At 55.0% G+C, this 21,564-nt stretch overlaps 2 gene segments (V, D, J or C); both read right to left on the bottom strand.

Moving 5' to 3' along the window:
* Positions 1 to 327: 327 nt before the first annotated feature.
* LOC123347491 lies at positions 328 to 11,693 on the bottom strand. The segment is given in 5 exon segments: positions 328 to 361; positions 3,224 to 3,524; positions 10,405 to 10,482; positions 11,367 to 11,525; positions 11,633 to 11,693. Coding segments are annotated over 5 exon segments (633 nt in total).
* Positions 11,694 to 13,259: 1,566 nt separating this feature from the next.
* LOC123347492 lies at positions 13,260 to 14,303 on the bottom strand. The segment is given in 3 exon segments: positions 13,260 to 13,298; positions 13,814 to 14,106; positions 14,197 to 14,303. Coding segments are annotated over 3 exon segments (378 nt in total).
* Positions 14,304 to 21,564: the final 7,261 nt, after the last annotated feature.

A 21,564-nucleotide genomic window follows, 5' to 3' on the forward strand; every position in this document is an offset into this window, starting at 1 on the left:
GTGGGGCTCTGGGCAGGAAGGGGAGACACATTGCCCGGGAACGGAAGGGTTAAAACTGCCGGGAGGTTTGTGTTACATTCACCCGGGTGCCGGGTCTCCTGTCCCAGCCCGGAGCGGTGTGTGTGTCACTGCTGCCCCCGCGCGGCTGCCGGGAGAAGCGCGATTCCGCAGCCTGGGTTTTTGTATGACCACAAACCGGTTTCGTGTCAGTGTGTGTTTCCCGCACAGTAATAGCGGGCGGTGTCCTCGGGCTTCAGGCCGGTCATTTGCAGATACAGCTCACTCTTGGGATCATCCCTGGAGATGGTGAATCGGCCTTTCACTGAATCAAGGTAGTATATAGGACTCCCACCGGGGTGTATTTGAGCGACCCATTCTAGTCCCTTGCCAGGAGCCTGCCGGACCCAGGTCATCCAGTAGCTGCTGAAGTCGAACCCGGAGGCTTTGCAGGAGAGGCGGAGAGAGTCTCCGGGCTTTTTCACATCCCCTCCAGACTCCACCAGCTGCACCTGGGACCGGACACCTGAGAACAAAGACAGGCCGTTAATATCGGTATAAAAACAACGGTAACACAATATTCTTCTCACTCTGCCAGTTATTCAGAGGAGGAAAATACCTTCCAAAGCTGCTACAGCGAAAATTACGAGGAGCAAAAATCCCATTTTCCCAGGTGCTGGAGGGGAACGTTCTCAGGGACTGGCTGGTCACTGCACAGACCCAGGGGCTGCGGATTGTGTCCCCGGGTGCAGCCTGGGCAGAGAGAGGCACAGATTTAAACAGGAAACTGGCTCCTTCATTTGCATATCCCCGCTTTATAAGAGACACACACTCCTGCTGCCAGTGATCTGAGTGACCCGCCCTAGGGCTCCGGGTGCAGGAGTCAGAGTGTCCCATCCTGTGTCTGTGGAGTGCCGGGCACAGGGCACTGGGGTTCTCCTGACACTTTCGGACCCCTGGGAGGAATGACCAGCTCCCTGCAGTGACTGTATTTCCCCACCCGGGAACTGAGGGCCTGGCTATTGTGAGGTGATACTGTGGCTGGGGGTGACTCAGATCTGGAGCCCTGTTCCATGCGCACAAGGGCCATGGAACGTCCGGTCAGAGGAGTTCAGTGTCCGGGGAGGGGTCGTGTCCCAGGGATCCATTGGTCTGGGCCACCCGCTGGAGAGGGAAGATTCCCCATGGCACGGGGGGCATTGGGGACGGAAGCCCCTTTCCCTTCCCGGCAGTGACTGGCTCCATTGAAATGATCCGTGACACTAGGAACGTGATCGGAGCAGGGCCGGCTCTAGGTTTTTTGCTGCCCCAAGCAAAAAAATTTTTGGCTGCCCCCAGCAGCTCTGAGCTCCCCCACGCCCACCAGTGCCCCCCCCCCCACACCCCCTGCTGCCCCAGCACTGGGCTCCCCCCGAAACTTGGGATTCGCTACCAGCACACAGCAGCCGAGCCCTGGGCCAGCCCCGGCGGGCAGGAAGGCGAGGATCTCTGGCTGCGGGGCTACGGGCTCAGCACCGACGAGCCCAGCCGGCTGCTCACCTCCTCACACGCTCGGGGAGCCCCTCTCACTGCCACCGCAGCCGGGGCTCGGCTCCAGGGACCCCGCTTCCCTCCCTCCCTGGCTCCTCACACAATCTGGGCAGGGCCACCCAGAGCATTCAGGGGGTCTGCGGCAAAGCAATTTGGGGGGGGCCCTTCCATAATATACTATAGTAACGTGTATTTGGAAATGTAAAAAATAACCAGTGAAATACATTCAACAATTAATTTGTAATAATTTGAAAATACACGAAATACATGAACTGCTTTACTGGTCTGCCTACATTTGCAATTACATAATGGGCTGTTGCTGGGTGATGGTGATGGTTGGTGCCAATGGGCTGTCGCCTGGGGGTGGTGCTGCTGTTGCCCAGGGCTGGGTGGGGAGCTGGGCTCTGGGTTGGGGGGTGCCCGGCTCACAGGAGCTGGGCTCAGGACTGTGGGGGATGGGGTCGGGGGGTGCCCGGCTCAGAGGGGCTGGGAATCAGGGGCTGTGCGGAGATGGGGTCGGGGGGTGTCTGGCTCACAGGGGCTGGGCTCGGAGCTGGGGGTCAGGGCTTTGGGGATTGGGGTCGGGGGGGTGCTGCCCCAGCCCCTTACCATGCCGCTTACCCCCTGCAGCCGCGTGGTGTCTCCAACTGGGGCCTGAGTTCCCAGCGCTCCGCTGCAGCTCGCAGCCCCGTCCCCTTATCAGCTGAGACACGGGGGGATGGGAGAAGAGGGAGGCAGAAGGAGCCTCCGACACACTCCTGGGGGCCCCTGTGGGGCCCGGGGCCTGGGGAAAATTGCCCCACTTGCTCCCCCTTGGGCGGCCCTGACTCTGGGAGCCCTTCTCGCTGCCGCCGCTGCCCGGACTCGGCTCCAGGGGACCCAACTTCCCTCCCTCCCTCCCCAGCTCCTCGCACACTGTGGGAGCCCCTCTGGCCGCAGTGGTGAGAGGGGCTCCCGGAATGTGTGAGGAGCCTGGGAGGGAGGGAGGCGGGCCCTGGATGCAGGGATGGAGGAGGGGTCCTGCTGCCGCTGCCTCTCCGAGTCTCCCCAGGGCAGCGCAGGGTTTCTCTTCCAGAGTGGGCTGTGCAGGGCGCCGCTGGGCTGGGCAGGGGGCGCGGATCCCGGCTCCGGCGAGTGGCTGCACCAGGACCGGCTCCCGGCAATGCCGTCCCAAGCAAAAAATAACAAATAAAAATGGGGGGCGGAGTGCTGCCCCTTAGAAATTGCTGCCCCAAGCACCTGCTTGGAGGGCTGGTGTCTAGAGCCGGCCCTGCCAATAGGGATTTGGGCAGCTCCCTTGGGTCATTTTATAGCTCCCAGGGTTTGTGTTTTCACCTCTCCTGCTTTCTATCCTCACACTGGTACTGAGAGGTGAACGTGGGGAATTTAAGACTTTTTTGGCAGATAAAACTTTCTTTTCATCCGTATCAGTGTCTGTAATAGAATATCTGGGACCGAGTGAATCCCCACCGCGCCCAGTGCAGAACACGCCGTTCCCGGCATCTCCGCCTCCTGTGGATCTAGAGCTGACTGACCAGCCGGGTTCATTTCCCCCATTTCAAAGGGGAGGGAATTACTGTCTCCTGTGAGCTCCCAGCGCGGCCTGTCAGCATCAAACCAGCTGGGACTTTCTCTGGTAACCGCCACGGGAGGTTTTTGTCTGAGCTCAGCCCGGCTTCCCCTCACTGTGTCTCTGGCACAGTAATAGCGGGCGGTGTCCTCGGGCTTCAGGCCGGTCACTTGCAGATACAGCAGGTTGTTGGAGTTGTCCCTGGAGATGGTGAATCGGCCCTTCACTGCGTCGGAGTAGTAGATAGTAACCCCGCTGCTGCTGATAACCGAGACCCACTCCAGCCCCTTCCCGGGAGCCTGGCGGACCCAGTTCATCTCGGAGCTGCTGAAGGTGAAGCCGGAGGCTTTGCAGGAGAGGCGGAGAGAGTCTCCGGGCTTTTTCACATCCCCTCCGGACTCCACCAGCTGCACCTGGGACCGGACACCTGGGAATAAAGTAACGTTAAGAATCGTATCAATATTGTTTGGGAAGAACACAATATTCCCCTCTGTCTATAAAGAAATTACGGGAAAAAATACCTTCGAAAGCCGCTACAATGAAAATTAGGTGGAGCCAAAGTCTCATTTTCCCTGATGTTGGAGGGGAAAGTTCTCAGGGGACTGGCTGGTCACTGCACAGAGACAGGTCGCTGCGGACTGTCTCGGCTTGTGCAGCCTGGGGACAGAGAGAGACGGATTTAAACCGGACACTGTCACCCTCATTTGCATATCCCTGTGCTTATAAGGGACAGCAACTCCTTCCCCAGCGATCACACTCCCTGCCTGGGGACCCACGACAAGGGGCAAGACCCGTTGTTAGAGAAATAAGGAGAGAGAGAGAGAGAGAGAGAGAGAGAGAGAGATCTGCCCTACTGGTTCAAACCCATGGCCTATCTCGTCCTGTATCCTGTCTCTGTCAGTGGCCCCACCAGAACTACAGGGAGAATGTACAGAACAGCGACATTTGGAATCTTCCAATCCCCGCTTCCGGCATTGAGAGATGTAGGGTCCCTCGGGCTCGGGGTTGGGCCCTGACCCTCTTGGCTCATAGTCATTGATTCTCTAGGAATTTATCTCGTTCTTCTTTGAAGCCAGTTATACTTTGGGCCAAAACAACATTTCGTGGCAATGAGTTTCCCTGGTGAATTGTGTGTTGTGTGAAAAATAATTTTCTCTTGTTTGTATTAATGCTGCAGCCTATCGGTTTAATCTGATGAGCCCTGGTTTGTGTATCTGGGGAAAGGGTTTGACATCACATGACCTTCTCATAAACAAACTAGGAAATACAACCTGGATGGAGCTACTATAAAGTGGGTGAATAACAGTTGGAAAACCATTCCCAGGGAGTGGTTCACAGTCATGCTGGAAGGGCACAGAGCAGGGATTGGTTCTGAGTCTGGTTCTGCTCAATATCTTCATCAATGATTTAGATAACGGCATAGAGAGGACACTTATAAAGTTTGTGGACCATACCAAGCTGGGAGGGGTCGCAAGTGCTTTAGAGGATAGGAATAAAATTCAAAATGATCTGGACAAACTGGAGAAATAGTCTGAAGAAATAGGATGAAATTCAATAAGGGCAAATTCAAAGTGCTCCACTTAGGAAGGAACGATCAGTTGCAAACATACAGAATGGGAAATGACTGCCTACGAAGGAGTACTGAAGAAAGGGATCTAGGGGGCATAGTGGATCACAAGCTAAATATGAGTCACACTGTAACACTGTTGCAAAAAAAGCAAACATCATTCTGGGATGTACTAGCAGGAATGTTGTAAGCAAGACACGAGCAGTAATTCTTCTGCTCTACTCTGCACTGATTAGGCCTCAGCTGGAGTATTGTGTCCTGTTCTGGGCACCACATTTCAGGAAAGATGTGGACAAATTGGAGAAAGTCCAGAGAAGAGCAACAAAAATAGTTAAAGGTCTAGAAAACGTGGCCTACGAGGGAAGACTGAAAAAATTGGGTTTGTTTAGTCTGGAGAAGAGAAGACTGAGAGGGGACATGATAACAGTTTTCAAGTACATAAAAGGTTGTTACAAGGAGAAGAGAGAAAAAATTGTTCTTCTTAACCTCTGAGGATAGGACAAGAAGCAATGGGCAAAATTGCAGCAAGGGAGAATTAGGGTGAACATTAGAAAAAACTCTCTAACTGTCAGGGTGGTTAAGCACTGGAATAAATTGCCTAGGGAGGTTATGGAATCTCTTTTTAAGAGCAGGTTGGACAAACACCTGTCAGGGATGGTCTAGATCAGAGGTGGGCAAACTACAGCCCGAGGGCTGCATCCGGGCCATGGGACAGTTCTGCCTGACCCCTGAGCTCCTGGCCAGGGAGCCTGGCCCCCGGCCCCTCCCCCACAGTTCCCCCTGCCCCGACAGCCACGCCGCCACCTGGGCAGCGCTCTGGGTGGTGGGGCTGTGTGCTCCTGCCGAGCAGAGCAGCATCGTGTCTGACTCCAGCCGGGTGATGCGGCTGTCAGACATGCTGCTCTGAGCGTAGGGTGACCAGATGTTCTGATTTTATAGGGACAGTCCTGATATTTGGGGCTTTTCCTTATAAAGGCACCTACTACCCCCCCACCCCCTGTCCCAATTTTTCGTACTTGCTGTCTGATCAGCCTATCTGAGCAGCATGGTAAGGAGGCCAGGGCCGGGGGGTTGGATAAGGGGTGGGGCGTCCCAGGGGGCAGTGAGGGGACAGGGAGCAAGGGGCAGTTGGATAGGGCAGAGGTTCTGGGGGGCAGTCAGGAGAGGGGAGACAGGGGGTTGGATAAGCGTGAGAGTTCTGGGGGGCCTGTCAGGGGGCAGGGGTGTGGATAGGGGTCAGACTAGTCAGGGGACTGGGAGCAGGGGGGTTGGATAGGTGGTGGGGTCCCGGGGGCAGTTAGGGGCAGGGGGTCCTGGGAGGGGGCAGTTAGGGGACAAGGAGAAGGGGGGCTTAGATGGGTCAGAGATTCTGAGGGGGGCAGTCAGGGGGCAGGAAATGGGAGGGGTCAGAGGCCAGACTGTTTGGGGAGGCACAGCCTTCGCTACCTGACCCTCCATACAATTTTGCAACCCCAATGTGGGTCTCGGGCCAAAAAGTTTGGCAACCCCTGATCTAGATAATCCTTAGTCCTGCCATGAGTGCAGGGGATGGGACTAGATGACCTCTCAATGTCCCTTCCTGTTCTGTGATTCTAACTACTGCACTTCACTGCTTGAACCCACAAGGCTGCAGCTTCTCTGTTCAAGACCTGCAAGGGCTGGGGAACGAGGGCTTTAAAGCAGGGGCAGTGAGTAGCCCCAGCTGCATCATCGTCCCCTTTCCCTAAGGGTCTGATCAATCCCTCTGTGAATGGGCTCCAGTTCCCAGCCTCGAGCTCATGGAGGAGAGTGACGCACTAAGGCGTCTAGCAAGGACTGTGTGATGGATCTTTCACACAGTGCCTGATACTTAATCAAAGCCCTGGTCAATTCATAGATCATCCTTACAATATTGGGGCCTGTGTCATTTCAACAACAGTTTTCCTACCGTGTACACAGGATAAACTGTTTACCAAGGACTAGTTATTTAGTGTCCCTGGGTTTTTCTTTGCCACTTTGAGGCAACTTAGAGGGGCTTGATGTTGAGAAGTTGGGTGGTCAGCACCTCCAGAGAGGTGCAGCAATGTGGGTCCCCAACACGGGGCCTGATGATCATTTATGAAAATATTGGACACAGATGTTACATTTTTTAGGTGAGAGAACAAAGGATGATTCATTTGCTTTTATGATATTGAAATAATTTAATTTTCTATGGCATATTTGAAAGCACCCAGGGCAATTAAGCACTCTGTGCCCATTGAAAACAAAAGGCCTTTGGGCTCTTAAGAAGTGTCTGTATGTCATCAAAATGTCCCCCTTTTGCTGAGAAGCAGAGATGTGGTAAATAAGACTGGTGTCCATTTGAGCCCCTTCTTCTGAATTAGAGGAATTTTTTACGCAATGGTGCTGCTTTTCTGTCTCTCTAGGGTTGGTCCCGATGGCTCAGGTTGAAGATGTTGGTTGTTTGTGCCCTGGGAACACTCATCAATCGCGTGATTCTTGCCGTGTCTCTGCTCACCTGGCGCACATGGAATTCTGCCCCCGCTCTGCACATTGGCTGAAGTCAGAGCTAGGAGAGGGACACTAAAATGCCCCCGTACTTAGGGTGCATGAGGCACTGTAGGACTGTGCATAAGAACAGGACTGTAGCAGGGTGCTGGTGCAAAGGCACCTAATTAGCACCTGCTCAAACAGCCCCAATCAGGGGAAATTGATTGGGGCTGGGGAGAAGTCTGGTGCCTGGCCATTAGAACTGGCTGGCACAGGGCCGCCCAGAGAGAGGGGCAAGTGGGCCAATTTGCCCCAGGCCCTCACGAGAGTTTTTTGTGGGCCCTGGAGCAGGGTCCTTCTCTCGCTCCAGAGGCTCTGGAAAACTCTCATGTGGCCTGGGTCCCCAGAGCTTCTTCCGCTCCGCGTCTTCAGTGCTGGGGGGTCCTTCCAATCTGGGGCGGAAGGACCCTCTTCCTCCGAATTACTGCTGAAGCGGGACCCGGCGCCAAAGTGCAGTCCGGTCTTCGGCGGTAATTCGGCGGCGGGGGGTCCTTCCATCCTGGGACCCACCGCCGAAGGGCCCCGAAGACCCACGGCAGGGATCCCCCCACCGCCGAATTACTGCCGAAGACCGGGTTGCACTTCAGTGGCAGGTCCTGCTTTGGCGGTAATTCGGCGGTGGTGGGTCCCTGCCACAGGTCTTCTGGGCCCTTCGGTGGCGGGTCCCGGAGCGGAAGGACCCCCCGCTACCGAATTACCACCGAAGCGGGGGCCCCCTGCTGCCAAAGGCCCCTGGAATCCTCTGGGCGGCCCTGGGCTGGCAGCCAGAAGAAGGGGAGTGGCCAGGGGAAGGTCAGTCTCCAGGCTGAGGGCAGACTCCGGGTAGGAGAGGAGATTGTCAGGCCTGCCAGCTCTGTAAATAGTCTCACTGGTGGTGGGAGAACTTGTGTAAATAAAGCCAGGGGTGCTGCACAAAGAGAAGCCTCCCTGTGCTTTACTGGCGCAGCAGAGGGCCCCAGGAAGAGGGGTGGGCAGGGGGCCCTCTTACAAGGCCCATATCCAGGAGCGTTGCCAGCTTTTCTGCCGCCCTAGGCGGTCGAAGGTCCCACCCCAAAATGCTGCCCCCCCCACTGAGGTGGCAGAAGGTCCTGCTTCCGAAATACCGCCGCGGTCACTGCCCTCAAATTGTAGAGCCCTAGGCAACCGCCTAGGTCGCCTAATGGGTTGCACCGGCCCTGCCCATATCCCACCCAACTGGCACAGGCTTCAGTGTCAACAGAAGGGGGAAGGCAGGGGAATCAGGATTGTGCACTTCTAAACTGCTGCGTGGGGTGAAGAGATTCCTCTGGCTAGGCGGGACACCGTACAGGCAGGGGCCCTTGTGTAAGCAGGGGCGGCTCTATGTTTTTTGTGACCCCAAGCACGGCAGTCAGGCGGCCTTCAGCGGCACGCCTGCGGGCGGTCTGGGGTCACGCAGATTTGGTGGCGTTTCTGGGGGTGATCTGCCCATCCCGAGGTTTTGGCTTACCCCCCACACCAAATTGCCGCCAAAACCGTGGGACCAGTGGATCTCTCGCAGGCAGGCCAGCGAAGGCCACCTGACTCCCGTCCTCACAGCGACCAGCACGCTGCCCCCTGTGGCTTGTCGCCCCAGGCACACACTTGCTGCGCTGGTGCCTGGAGCCGCCCCTGTGTGTAAGGCCTCCACACGGGGTGAATTTCACCCACAGAGAATTATCCACGGGCTGAGGGGGGAGGTCACCTCTAGATTAGCGACCCCTCCCTTTCAGTCAGTCATCTTCATTCAGGGCTCAGCTTTGCCACTGACCTTCCCTCTGGGCTCAGCTTCTCCCTTCACTGGGAGACGGAGGGAGCGTCGCACTGGAGACTGGCTGAGCAGAAAGCCCTGGTGAGTCAGTGGGAGCATCGCAGAGTGAGGACGGATGCACCTGCTCTTTCTCTAAAATAGCCACTGGGTGTCTGCTCCCTGCGCTCTCCAGGGGCAGATGGAGTCAGCAGAACCTCTCTCTCCCCTGGCAGTTGTGTGAGATCTCCTTATGGGGAGATACTTTGTCTCTCTCTCTTCGCATTGCTATGGAGCGAAACACTTTTGTATATGGGAGAAACTAACAGCTCCCTTGAATAGCCGGAAATCTTTACCCGGGGATTTGGGGCCCCCTATGAAATCTATTCTAGTCAACTAAGAGCTGGTGGGAGATTCCGCTCGGAAGCCCCCACTCCCCGTGCACCGTGGGGCGGTGGCTCTGTGGGGTCAGTGATGGGGTCAGGTCCGAGGTTTTCACTGGTTTGGGGGACACCCGCTGGAGGGTGAAGATTCCCCGCGGCGCTGGGGCAAAGTTGCCCGTTCCCTTTCCCAGCAGGGGCCCGCTCCACGGACATGCGCAGTGACCGGGGGCCGGGTCCCCAGCAGGAGCGCCTAGTGCACGGAGCAGGGCGGTGCTGCAGACGGTCGCTGGAGATGGGAGAAGTGCTCGGAGGAAAGTCTCAGGCCAGAGTTCAGAGCTGGATGCGCAGCGCCAGGGCGGTGAATGTGCTGAGGGCGGAATGTCTCCGGGGTGAGCGCAGAGTGTCACTGACAGCGGAGAATGTCAGGGTGGGGTTAGAAAAGCCTGGGGGGATTCTTCACCCGTGAGTCCTCATTGCCCGGCTTCTCGGGGTTCGGGTTGATGGTGGGAATTTGCAGCTTAGAGGCCGGCCGGTGCAGTGCCTGGGTATGATGGGGATAACAGCGATCGGCCGGTTCAGGAGTGGGTCTCGCGTGGGTTGAGCCGAAGTATAATTCCTAAACCGGACCCTGGAGTTTGTCTGTGGGGAGGGGCTGCGGGTTTTTGTTGGTTTGTTTCCAGTTTTCTTTTTAGGTGGTGCCAAAATTCCTCTGCTTTACATATTGCGGGGGTTGGGGATGCGTGGGGGCTGTAGCACATTCACACGCAGGGCCACCCACAGGGGGGCAAGTGGGGCAATTTTCTCCGGCCCCGCAGGGGCCCCCACCAGAGTTTTTTGGGACCCCTGGAGGGGTCCTTCACTGGCTTCGGGGACCCCGGAAAACTCTCACTGGGCCCACGTACCCGGAGCTTCTTCCGCTCCGGGGTGGAAGGACTCCCCGCCACCGAATTACCTTCGAAGTGGGACCCGCTGCCGAAGTGCCGCATCTTCTGCGGTAACTCGGCGATTTGGGTCCCCGACGGGGGTCTTTGGGGCACTTCGGTGGCGGGTCCCAGAGCAGAAGGACCCCCCGCCACCGAATTACCGCCAAAGGGGGCTTCCCGCCGCCTAAGACCCCAGGCCCCCTGAATCCTCTGGGCGGCCTTGGCACAGAGATATCGTTCTGGTTCAAACAGGGAGGAGTTAGAGCTTCAAGCTGCAGCACTGAGCCATTCTGTGAAGGAGATAAACTCCCCTCCTGTCAGAGTGAGATGAATCTAAGAAGGAGGGTGGATTATGAGAAATCTTCCCCTTTTGAGCAGGTGAGTTAATAATTGCCAAATATTGGGCTGCTTCCTATCAAATAGTGGGTGCTGACCCCTCTGGGAGACAGAAGGTTGAGCTAGGTGGGCCCTTGGGAGAGCGTTGGGGCTGGCAATTCTTAGGGTCCCAGGTTAGGTCCATCAATGGCTATTAGCCAGGATGGGCTGGGATGGTGTCTCTAGCCTCTGTTTGCCAGAAGCTGGGAATGGGCGACAGAGGCTGGATCACTTGATGATCACCGGTTCTGTTCATTCCTTCAGAAGTACCTGGTATTGGTCACTGTCGGAAGACAGGATACTGGGCTAGATGGACCTTTGGTCTGACCCAGTCTGGTTGTTCTCATGTTCTTATTTCTGGGGTTTTTCCCTTCATTTCTTAGGGGCACCAGAGACAAAATGCAGCAGCCAGGACTCCTGGGTTCCACTCCCAGCCTTGGGAGTTCTGCCTTTCAGTGCTAAGGGGTTGGATTCATGGAGTGCTTGTAACGCAAGGCAGAAGCAGTGTTGGCAGCTGCTCCTCCCTGGGGCTCATAAACCCAGACTGGTTGTCCGCAAGGTTAGTTTTAGTGCAGGCTTTAATAGGATTTTCCTCACAGTGTGTATCTGGCACAGTAATACACGGAGGTGTCCCCGGGCTGCAGGCCGGTCAGTTGGAGGGACACTTGGCCTTTGGAGGTGTCTCTGGTGATGGGGAGTCAACTTTTGAAAGCATCGTTATAGTTAGTGCCCCCATCAGCCCAGATACCTCCCAGCCAGTCCAACCCTTTCCCCGCTGGCTGGCGGGCCCAGTGCGCCCCGTAGATAGCGAGGGAGAATCCGGACACGGTGCAGGTCAGTGTGAGGGTCTCCCCGGGTTTCTTGACTCCCCCTCCGGACTCCACCAGGCTGACCTGGGAATAGACACCTGCAGAGGGGAAATAAAGGGCAAATATTGCAGCGATTCCTGGAGGTGCAGTTATTAGGGAAAACGTGGTACCGGGCGCCCAGCGGCAGCGCAGATCCCACCCGTACCCGCGGGGAGCAGCAGGAGGAAGACGATGGCCAGGCTGGGGGTCATGTCTGTGGCAGACATGACCCCCAAGTTCTTCCCCTTGCCCCCGCAGAGTCCTGGGGCCCCACACAGCCTCCTCACGGGGCGGGGGCGGGGAGACTGCATAGGGCACCTGAGTGGCTAGAGACGGCTCTGCTGCCCTGCCTAGGAGCCCCAGGTAAGCACTGCACTCCTCCACTCCCTTTCCAGAGCCTGCACCCCTGCCCCTTCCCAGACACCTCTCCTGCCCCCAAACTCCCTTCCAGAGCCTGCACCCCTCACCCCCTCCTGTACCCCCACCCTCTGCTCCAGCCCATAGCCTGCACACAGCACCCAAACTCATCCCAAAGCCTGCACCCTGCACCCCAATCCCGTGCCCCAGCCCAGGGCCTGCCCCTAGCACCCCTCCCCCCACCCACACTCCCTCACAGGGCCTTAGGCAGGTGGGGAGCAGAGTTGGGGATGGCGAGCTCTGGGCATTTTGGGCACCACCAAAATTTCTACAAACCTGCCCCCCCACCCCAGGAGGTCCTTTGGGACCAGGAGAACCTATGATTTGATGAGACAGGTTGTAAAGAACCACTCATCTCTGAACCTCCTGTTTTCGGTGGTGACATCAGAACTGAAATGCCTGAGGAAACTGCCTTTATGTTTTCTTGTTAGACCCTGCGGTGAAACAGGAGTTTAGTTTTGTGGCTGGTTTGGTAGATCTTATCAAAGAATAACCCCCAATTCTGGGTTGTGTTGTGACCCACTAAGCACGGTTACAAGCAGAAATCTCTTTCTGTCTATTTATCACAGGTTGGATCCCCGTGGTGTCTATATCTGGCACAGGAATGCAGAGCGGTGCGCTCGGATCTGGGGCTGCTCAATGGCAAATGCAGCGAGTAGTTGAGCTGTAATAACGTGGGATTGTTAGTGTGTGTGTGTGTGTGTGTAGGGGGGCGGGGGTATTAGCCAGGAGATTCTCACCTCTTCTACCTACATCCCCTGTTTCATGCTGGTTTAAGTAAAGGGTTTGGCCTGGAGCTGCAATGAAATGATAAAAAACCAACTAAATATCTCAGGAATTCTTCTACCACCCTCGAGGGGCAGCGAGAGTGTGATGGGTGGGAGAGGGGAGGGCGGGGGCGCTTCATAGAAGTTTTATCTTTGTATAAACTGCTCACTATTATCTGGTGTTTCTGTTAAAAGACCCGAGGGAAATAAAGCACAGAAGTACCGGTATTAATTTGGAGGCTGTGGTAACACAGGTGACATCCTGGGACCTTTAGGGAGGCAAAAGTTTACCTTGGAAAATTGATAAAACAGCAAGTTAGTGGAAACAGAATCTCATCTTCCTGGAGGTGGAGAAATGAGCGTGTCCAAGGATGGGGAGTCAATGAGAAACGTGGAGAAGCCGGAGTCTCTGTACCGGGGGAGATGCAGGGACAGAGGCGTGGCGGGATTTAAAGAGGCCGTTGGGTTATTAATTTCCCTGGGCACCTGTAAACATAAGAGCCTCTCCCCGCAGTGTGTGATCCCAGCTCTGTGAGCAAAGGCTGAGAGGGGTGGAGTATCCATGGATCGATCACAGAATCACAGAACTGCAGGGCTGGAAGGGAGGGGTCATTCCCTCCAGCCCCTGCGCTTTGGCACCGCTGCAGCCTGAGGCCAGGGGAGATGAGACAGCGGATCAGGCAGGGAGTCAGATAAGAACGGAAGCTGTTTAATAGGCTTCTAAGCAAACATCACACAGCTCTAGGGCACTGGTCAGGCTGTTTGGGGGGAGTAGCCTCTGCTCGTTGATCGTTGTCCTGGTCCGTGTTTTTCCTTATCCCGGTTTTTCCCAGCACACAGAACATGGGGGTCACGTGGGGAGTGTTTGGCATTTTCTGGGCTCTATAGAATGTGTTGTGAGGCGTAGAACAGTTAATGGGACCCAGCGTGTCAGTCCCCCAATCCCAGTCCCGGGGTGCCGGCCTCGGGATCGCTGCTGTCTGTGGCACTGGATGTGGCTGCAGAGCCGAGAACATTTTAATCATTTCAAGGAAGGGAACCGCGAGAGCCCAGCGCCCGGACTGTCAGTGTCACAAACCAGCTGGGACTTCCCCTGCTGACCGCAACGCAACGGGAGGTTTGTGTCTGAGCTCAGCCCGGCTTCGCCTCACTGTGTCTCTCGCACAGTGATACCGGGCGGTGTCCTCGGGCTTCAGGCCGGTCAGTTGCAGGTAGATCAGCTTCTTGGAGCTGTCTGTAGAGGTGGTGAATCGCCCTTTCACGGAATCTCCGTAATAGGTGGTTGCTCCATTAATTGCAGATACCCACTGCAGCCCCTGCCCGGGAGCCTGGCGGACCCAGCTCATCCAGTAGCTGTCTATGTTGAACCCCGAGGTGGTACAGGTCAGTCTGAGGGAGTCTCCGGGCTTTTTCACATCCCCGCCGGACTCCAGCAGCTGGACTTGTGACCGGACACCTGGAATAAACGCATGTTAAAATCATGTCAGAGTGAATTGCCAACAATCCATCCCGCTGACTCCCCTGCCCGTACAAGGGGAGAAAATACCTCCCAAAGCTGCTGCAACGAACACGAAATGGAGCCAAAGAGGCATTTTCCCTGGCGTGGGAGGGGAGCGGAAAGGTCTCGGGTGGGTCGGTTGGTAACTGCACAGACCCAGTGGGCTGCAGTTTGTCTCGGGGGGCAGACTCGGCAGAGAGAGATTTAAACAGGAAACTCTCACCCTTATTTGCATATCCCCCTCCTTATAACAGCTAAAACTCCTTCCCAGAGACTCACTGGATGAGTGCCCTGGTCTGGTCACTCCCTCTGGGGCACCTGGCACTGGCCAGTGTGGGAAGACAGGACACTGGGCTGGATGGACCTTTGGTCTGACCCAGTCTGGTGGCTCTTATGAGCTCACATCCTGGTCTGGGGAAAAAAGGAGTGGGAAAAACTTTGAACTCCTCAAGGGTTTAACAGACTCTCACCCTTTGGTGTTGCCCCAGCAGCTAAGTGGCCTATGCTCTGTCTACAGGCCCAGCCCTGACACCCCTGGAGCGGACACGACTCTCCTCTTCGCAGTCAGGGAAGTGTCTTTAATTGCTGCCAGGGTTTGCCGCGGGGAGTGGAAGGAGCCCCGCTCTGCCAGGCTTTTGGCGCTCTCACCTCCCCACATTTACAGGGACAGGCAAGAACCGGTATCTGACAGGTGTGTGTTGGTGTCCGGTTCTCAGAAGAGAAAGGTGAGACCCCTCAGCTCCCTGCCCCCGACATCCCTGTCTGTGTTTCTGATACTGTTTCTGAAAAGCCCGGGTTTCAGAGTTTTGCTGCGTGCTCCAGGTTCTGTTCTTGCGCGCCAGGGCTGGGGCGCATCAGCGCGAGAGGAGATGTATCGAAAGGGGAATGAGGACCCCAAACGAGCAGCCACCGGACAAGGCCACCAGCCCTGCGCTCTCTGACCCTAAAGATCCCTGACACTTTCCCTGTGGGGCTGCTGCTTCTCTCTGCAGGATCCCAATAAGTCCTACCAGGCTTCTTCCCCGTACCCTTACTACCTCACTGCCCTCAGCGCCAACCTTTGGGAGTTCCCTGTAATTAAGGGCTGCAGGTTCAGTCCTTTATCTCCGCGGTCACTCTGTTAAATTGCTGGAACTGTATTGTGGGCTGGATCTTTACCTTCGCCCTCGGACAGCTGCAGAAATTCTGGACTGTGATTCTCAAATGTGAGGTGGGTTCCTTAATCCATGAGTCCCCTTTGAAAATCCCAACCCTGCGCCGTATTTCCAGTACCAGCTGAGCGGGGTTTCTTCAGGAACTGAGCGGTCTCCGCAGCACAGGTCCATCGGGACTTGCCACAGAAATGGATGACAAAGCCCGTGAATTATAGGGTTACAAACTGAGGGCAGGCTCTTATTCACCCCTGGAGTTGGAGGGGAAAGTTCTCAGGGGATTGGCTGGTAACTGCACAGACCCAGGGGGCTGCGGGTTGTCTCTCCGGGTGCAACCCGTGCAGAGAGAGGGACAGATCTAAATAATGAGTGGCGGTGGTCCTGTCTGCCGAGCCACCTCGTTAGAGGAGACACAAATTCTGTTGTGATTTATTATTTCTCTTAGGAATCTGGGACAGAGTCAGACTGTCCCTTACCGAGGGTGTGTGCTGGGCCGTTCTGAGTGTGGTGGGATCCTGAGTGTATTTTGGATAAGGGAAATAATAATAATAATTAATACTACAAGGAGTTTCCCTGAAATCACACAATTCCAGAGACTCGACTTCAGGGCCTGTTTGTATTCGGGTGACTTGCGGATGGAAGATGCTCAGGTCCTGGCCGAGTTTTGCTTGTTTGTTGTTGGTAAGAGAAATGAACAAATGCGTTCACTATATGGAAATATAAATATTCATGAGATAGGGTGAATCTCAGCTCTGCAGCTCCGGCCCACGAGCAGCGGGGCTGGTGGGGGGGGGTCGGTTCCCGGGGTCCCGTGGGGCTGGGACACCCGCTGGCGCTGGCAGAGAGTTGGGACTGGATCCCCTGCCCAGCAGTGACCGGCTGCACTGAACCGTGCGGTGCCCACAGGGAATGTTCCCCGGCACGTTTAGCCATACGGAGAAGGGGCCGATTGCTCCGCTCCCTGGAGATCCCCCATTAACTCCAGTGGGAAGAGCCGTTTGCGTGAGGCGAGCAGCGCTCTGCTCTGCACTGGGGTGGGGGACGTAGTCAGGACATGAAAGAGTTAATCCGCGATGTCGGAGTTTTCAGTCCTGAGGCCCCTCCCCCTCTTGCGCCCAAGGCAGGAGAGTTTTGCTTGTGTCGTTGCTGCCCCCATGCGGCAGCCGCGGGAAGTTCCGCAGCTCTGGTTTTTGTTCGCGCATCCACAGTGTTAGTCTCTCTGTGCGTCTCTCTCGCACAGTAATAGCGGGCGGTGTCCTCGGGCTTCAGGCCGGTCATTTGCAGATACAGCTCACTCTTGGGATTATCCCTGGAGATGGTGAATCGGCCTTTGACTGCATCAGCGTAGCTTGGATCCGTCCCATAATTGTAAATAAATGCGACCCATTCCAGCCCCTTCCCGGGAGCCTGTCGGACCCAGTTCATATTGTAGCTACTGAAGTCGAACCCGGAGGCTTTGCAGGAGAGGCGGAGAGAGTCTCCGGGCTTTTTCACATCCCCTCCAGACTCCACCAGCTGCACCTGGGACCGGACACCTGAGAACAAAGACAGGCCATTAATATCGGTATAAAAACAGCGGTAACACAATGTTCTTCTAACTCTGCCCGTTATTCAGAGGAGGAAAATACCTTCCAAAGCCGCTACAGCGAAAATTACAAGGAGGAAAAATCCCATTTTCCCTGGTGCTGGAGGGGAAAGTTCTCAGGGACTGGCTGGTCACTGCACAGACCCAGGGGCTGCGGATTGTGTCTCCGGGTGCAGCCTGGGCAGAGAGAGGCAGAGATTTAAACAGGAAACTGTCTCCCTCATTTGCATGCCCCCGCTTTATAAGAGACACACACTCCTGCTGCCAGTGATCTGAGTGACCCGCCCTAGGGCTCCGGGTGCAGGAGTCAGACTGTCCCGTGCTGTGTGTCTGTGGGTGCAGGTGGGAGAAGCTGAAGGGTGGGGGGGAAGTCTGAGGACAGAGTTAAATTTGCATTGGAGCCTCCCTGGGATTAGTGGACCAAGACCGGTGTGACCAGGGACCAGGGTTTCTTGCAATTGGTTCTGGCCACTAATAGAGACAGGAAAATGGCCTAGTTCAGTGGCTGTCCTGTCAGACTTTCCAGACTGTACTGAATCAGGAGTCTGATTTGTCTCGCATACTCCAAGTTTCACCTCACATAAAAACTGTATCAGACATCAAAATACAAAAGTGTAACAGCACCTTATCGAGAAATTGCTGAGTCTCGTTTTTGTCAAATAATTAGAAAATAAATTGATTGGAATATAAATATTGTACTAAATTTCAGCCTATAGAGCAGTATAAACAAGTCATTGTCCGAATGACGTTTTAGTTTGTACTGAATTGGCTAGTGCTCTTTATGTAGCCTGTTGTAAAACTAGACAAATGTCTGGATGAGCTGATGCATCCCCAGGAAGACCTCCGCTTACCCCATCTGAGAACCACTGCCCTGTCCCGCTCATTATAAGGGACACAAACTCCTCTCCTCGGAGATGCAAACTGCTAGCACGCTGGCTCAGAGCGGGGTCAGACGCTCCTTACGCTGTTGTACATGGCAGAAACAAACAGCTCCCTTGAATAGCCGGAATTCTTTACCCGGGGATTTGGGGCCCCCTGTGAAATCTACTCTAGTGAACTAAGAGCTGGTGGGAGATTCCGCTCGGAAGCCCCCACTCCCCGTGCACCCTGGGGCGGTGGCTCTGTGGGGTCAGTGCCTGAGTCAGGTCCGAGGTTTTCACTGGTTTGGGGGACACCCGCTGGAGGGCGAAGATTCCCCGCGGCGCTGGGGCAAAGTGTTGCGTTCCTTTTCCCAGCAGGGGCCCGCTCCACGGACATGCGCAGTGACCGGGGGCCGGGTCCGCAGCAGGAGCGCCTAGTGCACGGAGCAGGGCCGGTGCTGCAGATGGTCACTGGAGATGGGAGAAGTGCTCCGAGGAAAATCTCAGGCCAGAGTTCAGAGCTGGATGCGCAGCGCCAGGGCGGTGAATGTGCTGAGGGCAGAATGTCTCCGGGGTGAGCACCGAGTGTCACTGACAGCGGAGAATGTCAGGGGGGGGGGGTTAGAAAAGCCTGGGGGGATTCTTCACCCGTGACTCCTCATTGCCCGGCTTCTCGGGGTTCAGTTGACTGCAGGGCCGCCCGGGGGGTCAAGTGGGGCAATTTGCCCTGAGCCTCCACTAGAATACAGTGTTCTATAGTATTGCAACTTATTTTTATGGAAGGGGCCCCTAAAATTGCTTTGCCCCAGGCCCCCTGAATCCTCTGGGTGGCCCTGGTTGATGGTGGGAATTTGCAGCTTAGAGGCCGCCGGTGCAGTGCCTGGGTATGATGGGGATAACAGCGATGGGCCGGTTCAGGAGTGGGTCTCGGGTGGGTTGAGCTGAAGTGTAATTCCTAAACCGGATCCTGGAGTTTGGGGGGGGGCTGTGGGGTATTTTGCGGGGGAGAAACCAAGATTCCTGGGCTTTGCATATTGCTCTCAGGAGGGGCTGTAGCACATTCATATCTGGGATCCAACCCCCGGGGAGGGAGAGATGTCCAGAGGTCACCGCTCTTCGAATGAAGAGGGAGCCTGGATTAGCGGTAGAAGGGAGGGGACCAGGCCAGGATGAGCGGGTCTCTATGGGGCGATGACAGTAACTGTGGTGTCGGGTATAGAAGGCAGAGGGTGCACCCAGCCTTTTCGGTCTCTGTGGCGTGAGGGAGGCTGTGGGTAGCCGTGGTGGGTAGGTGCAGAGAGGGGGAAAATGGGCAGTAACGTAGGATCTGTATGAGGTGAGCGTGGCCGTGGGGGGTAGTGGGGGGAGGTGTAAAGGGGAGGGGAGAGTTCTAGTGTGAGGGGCCGTGTCAGTATCATACTCTCCTCATGACACTTTTAACTGACTGGAAATGAAAAATATGAATCCGAGCAGAGAGAGGATGAACTGGGGAACAGGAGGAGGCAGGACCGCAGGTCAGTATTGGAGGTAAGCATTCGTAGTGCTTTTCTTTGAGGTATTTCTATTAGGATTCGTATTTCCATTTACGTTGTTATTCACATTCCAGTTCACCCTCCCATTCATATTGCCAGTCCCATCCGTAGGAGTTCATAGTCATATAACTGTTCCCATTTCCCCCTGTAGTCCCATTTATACTCCACTTCATATCCCCATTCACATTCAGGTTCAGATTAATACCCCCTGGATACTTCCGTTTCGATTCCCCTTCCCATTCATATTTATGTTGGATCCATACCCACTTTCGCCTTCCTCTTCCCACCACGGAGCATGAAACTCACAGACGTGTTTCCTTTGGATTGTGGTGGGAATGTGGATCTGGGCATCAGACCCTCAAATGCTTCGGTGCCACTCAGGAGGTGCATAGACGCTTGTGCTGCCCCCTCTACAAAAGGGTGGATTTTTATCCAGAGGATGATCAATGGGCTGAGGGGGGAGATCACTCAGCGATCACTGACCCCACCCTGCCTGTCAAACAACTCTCACTCAGGGCCCCGCAGGCCCCCTGACCTGCACTAAGGGCTCGGCTTCTCCACTGACCTGACTTGAAGGTACACACTGTCCCGCAATGTGAAATAGTTGTAGACCTTCAAGTCAGCGGCACTGCTATGGGTACCCGCATGGCCCCAGAGTGTGCCAACGTTTTTATGGCTGATTTAGAATAACACTTCCTCAGCTCTTGGCCCCTAGTTCCCTGGTGCTGGAGGGGAAAGTTCTCAGGGACTGGCTGGCAACTGCACAGACCCAGGGGCTGCGGATTGTGTCTCCGGGTGCAGCCTGGGTAGAGAAAGGGACAGATTTAAACAGGAAACTGTCATCCTTATTCCTATTCCTTATAAATGACAGACTCCTTCCATTAACTATGTGAATTACTCTGAGTAGAACTCTGAGATGAGTCAGACTTTCTCTGTGTTTCTGCAACTAACAACCTGCACTGGGCTCCTGAATATACATTTACCTAATGGAGAAATTATGGTCAGGCCGACCATGGTCTAAATATATAAAATAAATTCCCTTGCATTCCTTACCCGCCTCCCCTTTGCGTTTTCTTTCGGTTTTACTGGGGGACTCGGAGCTCATATTGTCTCCCTGCGCTGCTCACAATCCGTTTCCCCTTTTTGTACCAGTCCCGCTCTGCTCTGCCTCACTGTGTCTCCTGCGCAGTAATAGGTGCCGGTGTCTGCAGCTGTCAGCGAGCGGAGCTGCAAGGAGACCTGGTTCTTGGCGGTGTCTGCGGAGATGGTTACTCGGCTTTGGAGAGACGGGGTATAAGCTGTTTCCCACTCTCCTTCAACATTTTGGAAAATATGTCCCATCCACTCCAGCCCTTTCCTTGCAGGCTGCCTGATCCAGCTCCAACCATAGCCACTATCGATAGTTTCACCGGAGACAGCGCAGCTAAGGGTGAGGGTCTCTCCGGGCTTCACCGCCCCCAGGCCGGACTGAACCAGCTGCACCTCACACAGAACACCTGGGAAAAGGAGAAAAAAAGCAAAGACAATATTAACCATCGAACAAATCCATGGCTCTGTCCTTTTTCCCCCACTGCCCCAGAGACACTCACAGGTGAGGGTTGAGAGCAGGGAAAGGAAAAGCCACAGAGATTTCATTCTCGTTTTCATGAAATGAGGGAAACTCCCCAGCGGGCTGGACCGGGCAGATCTGTGTCTGGGGAGAGACTGAGGCTCCTAGAACCAGGGATGGGTATTTAAACAGGACCCCCCCGGGGCAGGGATTTGCATGCGGGTTTCCCAGGGTGGGTATAAGAGATGACAGTGGGCGGTGTCTCGGAGACAAGTATCCCATTTATACCACACAGAGACAGGGGGCTCAGCTCAGCACACATACATTGACAACAGGGCAGGGCTGCCTGAGAGTAGGAAGGAGGGTCCAGTGTGTAGCTTCTCAGCCTGGGAGACTGGAGTCCTGGTTATTACATTCGTCACCGATCTACAAACCCCTGGTGTGACCTTGGGATGCCACTTAAAGTAACCTTTGCCTCAGTTTGCCGTTAATCGGATTGTTAAACAATAATAGAATATAATTTATTTAAATATTTGTGTATGTTTTCCACTTTTTCATATAAATTGATTTCAATTACAAGATGGAATACAATGTGTACAATGCTCACTTTATATTATTATTTTTATTATAAATATTTGCACTGTAAAAAACAAAATAAATAGTTTTCAGAGTGGTCGCCATGTTAGTCTGTATCAGCAAAAAGAACGAGGAGTACTTGTGGCACCTTAGAGACTAACAA

Source organism: Mauremys mutica, chromosome 13 (genome assembly GCF_020497125.1).
Source record: "Mauremys mutica isolate MM-2020 ecotype Southern chromosome 13, ASM2049712v1, whole genome shotgun sequence".
NCBI lineage: Eukaryota > Metazoa > Chordata > Testudines > Geoemydidae > Mauremys > Mauremys mutica.